Source organism: Papio anubis, chromosome 1 (assembly GCF_008728515.1).
Source record: "Papio anubis isolate 15944 chromosome 1, Panubis1.0, whole genome shotgun sequence".
NCBI classification, from domain to species: Eukaryota; Metazoa; Chordata; class Mammalia; order Primates; family Cercopithecidae; genus Papio; species Papio anubis.
This window is the reverse complement of record NC_044976.1, coordinates 123323961-123335795: the sequence shown is the minus strand read 5'-3', so window position 1 is coordinate 123335795 and position 11835 is coordinate 123323961. Positions and strand designations below refer to the sequence as shown.

Below are 11835 nucleotides of genomic sequence, written 5' to 3'. Positions count from 1 at the left end.
TGAAGGAAGAGGAGTGTCCCCAGAGAGCCTCCAGGTGCTTCATTTTTCCCTTCCTCTTGTTCCAGAGGCAACAAGGCTATGACTGTGGCCCTACAGCTAGGCAAAACCCAGTTCACCAAACCCAGACCTGAAGTCTTTTACTCCTAGACCAGGGGGCAGAGTTATTCTCCCTGTTTCCTCATCCCCTTGCCTTTTTCTTCATCCTTTCCATCTGGGGCCAAGGATACCGAGAGCAGGTTGAAAACCCACAAGACAACCCACTTGGTCTAGGCTTAAAAAGCTCACACCGTGGGTACAATAAACTAAAGAAGAAAGGTAATGAATTAAAATGAAAATTCATACTATGTCGTATCCATCAGGATGGCTATTACCAAAACAAGGGAACAAACAGAAAATAACAAATATTGACAAGGATGTGGAGAAATTAGGACTTGTACCCTGTTGGTGGGAATGTGAAATGATGTAGTCACTATGAAAGATAGTATAGCAGTTCCTCAGAAAATTAAAAATAAAATTACCATACGATCCAGTGATCCCACTTCCAGATATCTATCCATAAGAATTGAAATCAGGGATTCACAGAAGTATTTGTATACCCATGTTCATTGCAATACTATTTACTACAAGAAAAATGGTGAAAGCAACCTACGTGCCCATCCATCCACTGATGAACAAATAAACAAAATATAGTATGTACCTGCAATGGAATATTAGTCAGTCTTGAAGAGGAAGGAGATTATGGCACATGCTACAACTTGGATAAACCTTGAGAACATTATGCTAAATGGAGTAAGCCAGTCATAAAGGGACAAATACTGCATTTTTCTACTTATATGAGCTACCTAGAATCATCAAATTGATAGAGACAGAAATGGTGGTTGCTAGGGGCTAGAAGGAGCAAGGAATGAGGAGTTATTATTTAATGGATGAAGACTTAATTCAGCAAGATGAGTTCTGTGGACAGATGGTGGTGCTGGTAGCAAAACAATGTGAATGTACTTAATGCCATTGAATTGAATGCTTAAATATGGTGAAGATGGTAAATTTTATGTTACATATATTTTATTATCACAATTTAAAATAGCAACAATAAAAACCTCATCTCAGCAAGTCAAGGAATAAAAGCAGGAATGACTCAGGACTCAGGCAGTGAGTACATGATGATCTTTATTGTCACGTGGCCTCCTCTCACCTCAGTTCCTGCAGTTGAGCATCAGGACAGAACATGGTTCAAGTTGCCAACCCACAAGCCTTGCTAAGCAGCAGCCAGCCCCAGGATAGACACTGAGATTTAGAGATTCTCTGACTCCACTCAGTTGGGAGTTTAGAACCTAGTTGGGCAGATAAGGAAGATATGCCTGCAAAGTGAAATAACAATTCAAGAGATGTCACCAGGCAGTTACCAAGTAGTGCAGAGGATGCAGTGAAAGATGGGTTGGATTTCAGAAGCTGGGGAGGAGGAGAGAAGTGATCTAGGAAGACGGGGGAAGAGTGAGTAGAGGCTTGGAGGCAGGGACATCTAAGGTATGGCCCAGGAAACACCCAAGCTGTGCTCAATGGCCAGACTGGTCTGGCTAGAGCTGAGGATGTGTACAGGCGAGGAGTGACATGTGAGGCTGGAGAGGCATCTGAAACCCAGGTGTGAATCTTTGGATGATAGACAAAGGAGTTTGGACATCACCTTTGTAATAGGGAGTCTCTGAATATCTCTGGAGATATTCAAACAAGAGTGCACTGGAAATTGTGGAACAGGAGGAAGAACATTTTCAGAGGCAGGAGACAGGGTTGTGTCAGTCACCTTTCCTTTAAAAATAAGCACTCTTTGCTTCCCCTTTCACTCCAGCATAGGCATTGCCTTGGTCTCCATGGCCATCCTGACCCCTCCTCTCTGGAAACACATCACCAGGCCCACAGCCAGCACCACTCTCTTGCCCCTGGTTATAACTGGATGGGCCACAGTAGGGAGCTTCGGTGTCTAGGTGGTGTGGACTAGACTCATGACAGCCTAGGTCTCCTGGGTATGGAACTGGATTTGGGCCCCAGCATGGGCTGGGGCTGCGCCAAGGCTGCCTGCAGGGCTCTGGGCTTGGGCAGGGCGCTGGCAGGGGAATTGGCTCTGGCCGTGGACGAGGCTCTGGGTGCTCACAGGGCTGCAGGTGTGGACGTGGCTCTGGAATCTCACACTGCGCTGGGCGAGGACGGGGAACTGGCCGCGGTGTTGGACGTGGTGCTGGAAGTGGTTCCGGATACAAACAAGGTTCTGAACGTTGTCGTGGTAGAGGACGCGGGCGTAGTTCTGGACTTATGCATGGTTCTGGGAGCAGACGTGGACGTGGAGCAGGAGGTGGACATCGCTGCAGTGGTGACTCTGGACGCTGGTCAAGACGCCGTGGTGGACAGAAGCTTGGGAGCGGACGTGGCTCTACGTGTGGCCTCAGCTCGGGGCAGGAGGTGCCCCAGGAGGGCTGGGGGCCACAGCTCCGGGAGCGGCGTCTGATGGGAGGAATCTCAACAGGGCACCTCTGTGGGGGAACCTGCCTGGGGCAGCACGGGGAGGAAATCTCGATTCGGCACTTGGGGCCACGTCTCTGAGAGCAGCTTGAAATGGGTTGTCGAGGACAGCGACTGTTATAGATGGGTTCAGAACGGCGGGGTGGGGTGCAGTAGTTAGGAAAACCTTCAGAGGGTCTTAATGGCAGGTAGCTGCTGGAGCAGGGCTCAAAACGTCTTGGTGGGGAACAGCTGCGGGGAAAAAGCTGCAGCCGCCGAGGAGGAGGAAGGCATCGGCTGGTGCTCCGAGAGCGGTGCTGTTCAGTGAAGCTCCCATAGGAGCCCTGGGTCTGGCATTGAGGCACACAGGGGCTAAATGAAGCCCGGGACTGATACTGAGGGACACAGCTGCTGTAGAAAGGCCTCGACTGGAACTGGGGGGTGTAGTTGTTGTAGGCAGCCCTTGACTGAAACTGGGGGCCACAACTGCTGTAGGAGCCTTGATACTGGCGCTGGGTGGAGAACCTTCCCTGAGTCTGGCACACTGCAGGACGCCCTCCATACATCTGGACAGGCTGAGGAGCTGGACAGGGTACATAGTTCTGGACTGGGCATTCTACATAACAAGTTTCTGTATAACAAACTGGAGCACATTCTACGAAGCAAGTCTGAACAGGCTGTGAGGCTTCGCACTGCACGTAGGACACCCCAGATTGGCATGGAGCCTGGCTTTGAGCAGAGGGAGTTTGAGATTGGGATGCAGCCTGGCCCTTCACCTGAGTGGTCTTAGACTGACATGGAGCCTGGCCTTTCGCCTGCTTGGTCTTAGACTGGCACTTCACCTGTGTGCTCTGAGACTGGCATGGAGTCTGGTCTGTCACCTGACAAACTTGAACTGGGCATGGTGCAGGGCACTCCACAATTTGCATCTCACAAGGGGCTTGAACCACCACTTGGCTCTGGGCAAAGGGGGAGTGAGAAGAGCAGAAGGAGGGACCCTTGACGCAGCACTGTTGGATCGGCAGGCAGCACTGGATCTGCTGCTGGTCACACATGGTTCCGATGCAGCCAGTCGAGCGTGACCTGAGGGCAGAGAGACCAGGGTCAGGAGGATGCGAGTTGGAGAGGGAGGGCTGGGACCTAAAGGAAGACACCCTTCATTTTCCCTAGCTTTTCCTCCTCCACCCTCAACCTTCACCCAAGTGTCCTGACTTAGTTGGACCCAGGATTAATCTGTTAGACCTGCCCTGAGTCTGTCAAAGGGCCTGATTGTGCACATCCAGGGTTGCAGGTGTCCAGGGTCTCCCTGGGGGTGGACCTACCAATGCCCAGAACAGGAGGGCACTGATGACAAAAGGATTCTCCTTTTGTCTTCACACTTTCTCACATCCAATGTGGTCTGAGCAGCCCTACAGGAAGTAGAGACAAAACTTGTTCCCAAGGTTATAGCCCAAAGTGGAAACTCCACTCCCACAGGAGCTAGGATTTACTCACACATGTGCACTGGCAGTATACATACGTGTGCAAACATGTAAAAACGTACATATGAGAATAAGCACTCGACACCATCTGCATTCACATAATGTCAAAGCATTCACTGGAAAGTAGGCAGCTCAAACCCAAAATTAAATGTTTGTTTCTTTATATTCAATGTTTTTAGATAAATTCATTTAAACATGACACGATGTTCTGAAATAAAGTCATTTAAATATGACACAATGTTTTGTAATAAATTCATTTAAACATGACACGTGCAAAGCTTTCCCATGCAAAACACACCAGCCTTGGAAAGACTCTGACCACCATGGCAACTCGCCCAGTCAGGTTGCTGTTGTTAATCACCTGAAGTGTGACAGCCTGCAGGCCTCAGAAATGTTTTTCCCCAGCTCCTCTTAGAGGCAAGGTGGAGTTAACCCAAGATGGAGTAAGCCAGAAAGTCCAAGGTTCTTAATCAGAAGACGGACATTCTGCCATATTTAATGATCTACGCAGCTGGGGCATTGCAGACATGACTTGAGGGCTGCAGGCATACACCCTGACATCACGCTTAGCCGGGGAGAGCACAGGGCAGCCTCACTCCACTGCTTGTCCCAGATCCACGTGTTTATGTGGATTTGCAGGCAGCCCACTGACCAGCAAAACAAGATCATTTGACAACAGGCTCATCCAACAAAACGCCTTTCAATAAGCTCCCCAAATGCTCCTGATGAGGGTTCAAACCTTCCATTTTCAATTTATAGAGAATACCTACATATCTATTTCCCTGGGGAAGGTAACCCTTCCACACACAACTTTGCCCATAAGGTGTAAATTGCTAATGTGCCTTTTCCAGAAAGATCATGAGGGAAAATGGTACCTGAGAATAAGGTCAGGGTTATCAAAGGCAAATACACTGGTGTCACAGCCCCAGCTCATCTCATAAACTCTATAGCTATGCTTCTGTCTCCTAAAAGCTCACCAGACTTTTCTCCTGAGGTTGATGCACTCCTTGCCCTCCCCGGCTCCTAGCTTCTCCCTTCTTTGTGCCTCATTACTGTGAACCTGGGCTCCCCTGAACATCACACCCACCCCAATCCCAGGATCCAGTTCCTAGACTCACCCTCCTCACAGGCAAGCAGTCGCTCAGGCTGAGGCATCTGGGAAGAGGGCTGTCTATATAAAGGGCTCTGGGTCTGGCTTGGGCCATGAGACAGCTGGTTGGCATCTGCCTGGCGCATCATCCAGGCTGGCATTCCAGCAGCCGGTTCCCTCCCTGTGTACCTGCCCTTGCTGTCACCTACAGAGTATGGGAGTGTCTTGTCTTAGTGTTGAAGCCTCAGGACTATGAAGAGCAGATTCTTGTTTTCTTCCTCCTTCATTACCCTAACAGTTTCTTCTCCATCCCTAGAAGACCTGATGGTCGGGAGATGAGGAGTGGCAAAGGTATCTTCTCTCCTAAAAGATGATTGTATCTGCCAACTTCCACTTTGCTTCAGATTCTTACCAGAGTGATAAAAAAGAGGAAATGTTTTCTAACTTGAAGTAATTTAAGTTACTTCAAAGATAGAGGCAACTCTATAGAAGGATGAGCCCATGGGGTCAGAGGTGAGTCTAACATCCCAGGCCATGTACTTATAGCTATGCAACCTTTATAACCAACCTGAGTATCAAATTACTCTTCTGCAAAACAGAGATAATTAAATCTTGTTTCTGATTGTTGTGTGGATTAAGGCAATTATTATATTTTAAAAAACCTATCCAAGAATGATGTTTAAAATATCCCAAATACACTCAGGGTAAATGCTGGCCATAAGCTACAGGCACTGCTGAGTCTTGGGTGCCTGCTCCCTCTCCATCCTGAGCTGAGCAAGTGGATGGCTGCACAGCAGGTGCTCAGCCATGCTGCAGAGCAGTATTTGAAGGCAGCACCAGGCAGGTAGTATACTGTGGAGTAACCCTTAAAGGCAGTACAGTGCAGGGCAGAAATAATAATCTGGCACTCTGTGACTCACATAGAGTCAAAATGGACAGCTCTTTATGTTTTCCCTCATAATACTGTCATTAATCATTAGTATTTAAAAATAGGGAGATTTTATTTAAGATTCCAGAAATTCAGATTTTCTTCTAAAATGAAGAGATCTAGCACAGTTGAACCTACCTTCCATCATCCTGATTAGCAGCTGCCCACCTTAGATAGGGCATTGCTATAGTTTGGGTGTTTATCCCTTCCAAACCTTATGCTGAAATTTGACCCCTAGTGTTGGAGGTGGAGCCTATCAGGAGATGTTTGGGTTATGGGGGAGGATCCCTCATGACTAGATTAATGCCCTCTCTGGTAGGGGTGGGGGTTAAGGTCTTGCTCTATTTGTTCCTGCAAGAGCTGGTTGTTAAAAAGAGCCTGGCACCTCTCTCGCCCCTCTCCTGCTTCCTCTCTCTTCATGTGATGGCCGCACAGCCTGCTCCCCTTCACTTTCTACCATGAGTGGAGGTAGCCTGAGTCCCTCACCAGAAGCAGATACTGATGCCATGCTTCTTGTTCAGCCTACAGAAATGTGAGCCCAATAAGCCTTATTTTTTTTTCTAAATTATCCGACCTCACATACTCCTTTATAGTGACACATTTGGACTAAGACGGGTAAATATTTTGCCATTCTATAGTTCTCCATTATTCTTTTCTATATCTACAATGTAATTCAAAGTGTACATTTCCTTATGTTATTTCACTTGTGCTTTTATTTTCCTTTGCTAAAATTAAAAGTGAAATAATCCTTCTACCTTGATTATTTCACTTGTTTATATCACTCTTCAACCCCTTTCAACAGAATCTTAAAAGATTCTGACCAAGCTTGTGAGCATAGACTTTAGATTTAGACATGTTTTGGGTTGAATCTGAGCTCTAGTGACTTACTAATGGCATGAAAGCTACTTAGTCTCCATGAGCCTCAGATTGATTATCTACTTCTAAAATGGAAAGGAGGAGAAAGAGGAAGAAGAGGGGAGATAACAGCACGAGAAAAGAAGGAATTAGAAAATATTTTCTCCTACAGAGTGGGACAAAATCTTCACACTGGGGATCAAATATCAACATGAGGTTTGGAAGGGATAAACACCCAAACTTTCGCAATACCCTATTAAAGGTGGGAAGCTGCTAGTCAGGATGATAGAAGGTAGGTTCGACTATGCTAGATTTTTCGATTTTAGAAGGAAAGCTGAATTTCTGGAATCTTAAATAAAATCTCCCTATTTTAAATGCTAATGATTAATGACAATATTTTGAAGACAAAACATAAAAAGCTATCCATCTTGACTCTATGTGGCTCACAGAATGCTCATTTGTTACTTCTGCCCTGCACTGTGCTGCCTTCAAGGGCTATTCCACAGCACTACCTGCCTGGTGCTGCCTTCAAACCCTGCTCTGCAGCACTGGCTGAGCACCTGCTGCGCAGCCATCCACTTGCTCAGCTCAGGATGGGGAGGGAGCAGGCACCCACGACCCAGCTGTACATGTGGCTTATGGCCGTAGGGTTATTATGTTAATTAAATGAGAAAACTAATCTAAAGTACTTAAAACTTAATTAGCCACTTCAACAGAGTAAACAGACAACCCACAGAGTGGGAGAAAATCTTCACAATTTATATATCCAACAAGGACTAATATCCAGAATCCACAAGGAACTCAAACTAATTAGCAAGAAAAAAACAAACAATCCCATCAAAAACTTGGCTGAGGACATGAATAGAAAATTCTCAAAAGAAGATATACAAATGGCCAGCAAACATGAAAAAATGCTCAACATCACTAATGACCAGGGAAATGCAAATCAAAACAACAATGTGATACCACCTTACTCCTCCAAGAATGACCATAATGAAAAAATCAAAAAATAATAGATGTTGGCATGGATGTGGTTAAAAGGGAACACTTCTACACTCTTGGTGGGAATGTAAACTAGTACGGCCACTATGGGAAACAGTGTGGAGATTCCTTAAAGAATTAAAAGTAGAACTACCATTTGATCCAGCAGTCTCATTATTGGGTATCTACCCAGAGGAAAAGAAATCATTATACGAAAAAGATACTTGCTCATGTGTGTTTATAGCATGTCAATTTGCAACTGAAAAAAATATGGAACCAACTCAAATGCCCATCCATCAACTAGTGGATAAAGGCACTGTAATATATGTATATGATGGAATACTACTCAGCCATAAAAAAGAATGAATTAGTGGCATTCGCAGCAACCTGGAGAGAATTGGAGACTATTATTCTAGGTGAAGTAACTCAGGAATGTAAAACCGAACATCGTATGTTCTCACCCATAAGTGGGAGCTAAGGTATGATGATGCAAAGGCGTAAGAATGATACAATGGACTTTGGGGACTGGGGAAAAGGATGGGAAGGGGGTGAGGGATAAAAGACTACAACTTGTGTTCAATGTATACTGCTTGGGTGATGGGTGCACCAAAATCTCACAAATCATCACTAAAGAACTCACTCATGTAACCGTTTCCCAAAAACTCACGGAAATAAAAAATTAAAGAAAATAATAAATAAATCTGACACCTCACAGTTTAAAAAAAAACTTAATCAGCCACTTAGCTGTCTGGACTTTATTTTCCTCATATGAGGATAAAAGTGATAATACTGACTTTACCAGGTTCCCACAAAGATAAAACCAGATAACGGGTATGAAGGTGCTTTGTAACTCATAGTACATATGCCAATTATGTGCATGGAATCTGTCCCAGGGGGATGTCTGCCCAACTCAACATGATCTCAGATTCCTAGTTCTGGATCCCATCATTCATTCCAGAGGGGTCTCCAGATACCATTTAAAACTTGAATAGGATCATAGATTTTCAGAATGTCATGCCAACAAAAACCCCCAGGAATTATCTGGTCCCACCTTGTCATTTTACAAATGAAGACTATAAATCCCAGAGAGAGGAACCTGTCTAGGGACCTGAAGCTAATGACTGCCTTGAAGGGATTAGATTTCAGGTAGCCCAAGTCCCAGATCAGGACTCTTTCCACTTCCATAGTGATTTCTCTGGTCACACACTTTGGCCAAGGTGCTATGAACTTGAATAGCCCTGGGACTATGTTCACTAAGAAGGTAGTCAGGAAAGCCATGAACAACGAAAACTGAGAGCATAGATCAGCTGGCCTCAAGAAAATACAAATTATTGAATCCTAATGGCTACGTCTCTCCCACTCATCTCTTGATAGAATGTGCACTTTTTGAAGGGATAATCTCTATCTTATTCATCTTTGTATCTCTGTATCCTGACATATAAGCCTGTTGATGGATAGACAGATAGGTGAGTGGAAGGAGGGGTATAAAACTGGCCTTGATTCATGTATCCTTAATCACTAGAGAATGACTTGGCATTGTCTCATCTAGAGATCAGAGTACTGCAACTCTTGTTACTTTTCGCTTTTTGCTTCTTATGAAGAGAAATGAAGGATAGGGATGGGGGTGGAAAGAGCCTGAAAGTTAAGTCTTAGAGATGACAATGAGGTTAGCTGTTAGAGTTGTCAACAATATTTTAGAAACTGATTGTTAAGCTAGAAGCAAATGATTTGACTCCTGAAATTCTTCCTTCTCTTGTGTGTAAGGCTCTAGAATCAAAAAGTTGTCATTGCTTAAAGAACTGGAACAAGTAATGAGATTGTCTAAAGGCAGGGTTAAATATGGCATATTCTCTTTTTCTCCAGTGAAGTTTAGAACTCTTTCAAAGGCATTCTAATTTGGTGATTTATTCAAACTAAATAATTTATTTAGCTAGTCTTCAGTGTGCCCTTTTAATCTCTGTGAGTCTATATATATTTATAGGTGTTTTGCTTTTTGGCTCAACCAACTCAATGTGGACAAAAATAAATTTTCATCTCCTCCTATACATTTTCTTTTTCCAAAGTCCAGTTTCTGACAATGATCCATTCACACCATTTTTCATTCACCTTGGATGGTTGTTCCACCTTAACTTAACGTACAGTCACCACACTATTCATTCTGCTTTGTACTTGCTCTCAAATACACCCCTACTGTTCCCGCCTCTGCCCCTGCTGCATCTAAGGTCTTCATGACTTCCTACATGGTGCGATGATCTCTTAACTGTTTTTTTCTGAGTCCAGTCTTTTCTTCCGTTTAACTTACAAATAGCCACAAGAGTGATTATCCTAAAAATTAAATAAAATTAAAAACAAAGCTGATTATGTTATTCCTTTTGCTTCCCATTGTCTATTGGAAAATGTTCAAACTCCTAAGCAAGACATACAAATCCTTTCATAAGCTGCCTCAGGTCTACCCTTTTGGCTTTACGTCCTCTCATCATTACTACCTCCCGACCCACCTACCACCCCAGAGAGCATCAAAGGAAGCATGCATAGTGGCTTCCATTCTCTATACATTCCTTGATATTTCCCTAAGTCAGATCTTTGCAAATGCTACTTCCTCTGCCTGAAATGCCCTTTCATCTCCTACCCACATGTGGAACTATTGCTCATCATCCAAGACAACTACAATGACACTTCCTTTGCAGTGTTCCCTGTCCCCTAAGCCATGACTCAACTCTGAGCTCTGGCAGCAATTCAGACACACCCATCATTGAAGTGATCATGTGTTTTGTGATTATTTACATTCCTGTCTTCTACACCAACTGTGAATTCCTCAGTGAAAATAAGTTTTGGTATGTAAATATTTGTATCCCAGAAAGAGGTGTTGTGCTAATGCTTAGTGTTCAGTTTACCTTGTTGATTAAATATTTCATTTTCATTTTTACAAATATACACATACCCTTACACATGCTTATATGCACATAAGCCTAGCATATGTATATCTTATATTGCATTTTATGGATTGATTCATTTTATTATCTATTGAAATATAACAAACAAATAAATGATAATATGTAAAGATCATACTAAAAACCACAATGATAGCAAAGATCTCAGTGATGATATATATGGATAATATATTGTATATTGCTATATACAATATATGCTATACATATAACTGTAGATAAAAGGATGTACTAAAGGCAGAGACTATCTCCAGAGAGAGGTCATTAATTTTAGTGAAAGATATTGTGGTTATTTAGATAAATGAAGCTATTTAGAAATAGTAATATAGGTTGAAATACATGTGGCTAGAAATATAATAATATAAATCTAGGAATAAATGATAAGTATGTAGTGATTTATAAAATTGGCATGAACTATCAGAAGAGAGCTGAATATAAAGATATTCATAAATTATTAAAATGTAGTTAGAAATAATGGCATACAGGGCAAAAGATGAAGTTTCAAATTTAAATAAATACAGATGTGTAAGTGGAGAAAATTAGGAATGGGCAGATCACATGAAAGAGATTGTGAGGCACAGGAATAGCAGGATACGTTAATTAACAAAAAGATGGAGGCAACTTGGAAAGCACACATAAATCTGGAGATAATTCATTGAGGACTTGCTCTATTACTGTCATTTAGCTAGGGAACTGAATTATGTTAACTCTTAATCTTTCAAATAACCCTGCAGGGTACCTATCACTATCATTGTTTATTAAAAAATGAGAGAACAAAGGTTCAAAGATGAAGTAATTTGTTGTAGATAACAAGCTTGAAAACAGCAGAACCAGGATTTATAGCCAAATGATCTGGTGAGAGAGGCCTCTGAAAGTAGACATATAGTGATATGGAGTTATCTTGAGTTAGAGATACAGAGACGCATTCAATGTTTTATTAAACTATGAGATTATTTTCATGAGTTATGAACCTTTGAGACCCTGGATTTTCATTTGAAAGAATTTAATGATATCTTGATCCTGAGAGCTAGGACATCCATACTTGCCCTCTGCTCCAAAGAT

At 43.2% G+C, this 11835-nt stretch overlaps 1 protein-coding gene across 1 annotated transcript; it reads right to left on the bottom strand.

The window, feature by feature from the left end:
- Nucleotides 1-1149: 1149 nt before the first annotated feature.
- KPRP (keratinocyte proline rich protein) lies at nucleotides 1150-5035 on the bottom strand. The gene has a single exon (XM_003892641.4). The coding sequence runs from the start codon at nucleotides 3543-3545 to the stop codon at nucleotides 1806-1808; it is 1740 nt and encodes a 579-aa protein (XP_003892690.1). The 5' UTR covers nucleotides 3546-5035; the 3' UTR covers nucleotides 1150-1805.
- Between the last annotated feature and the right edge of the window lie 6800 nt (nucleotides 5036-11835).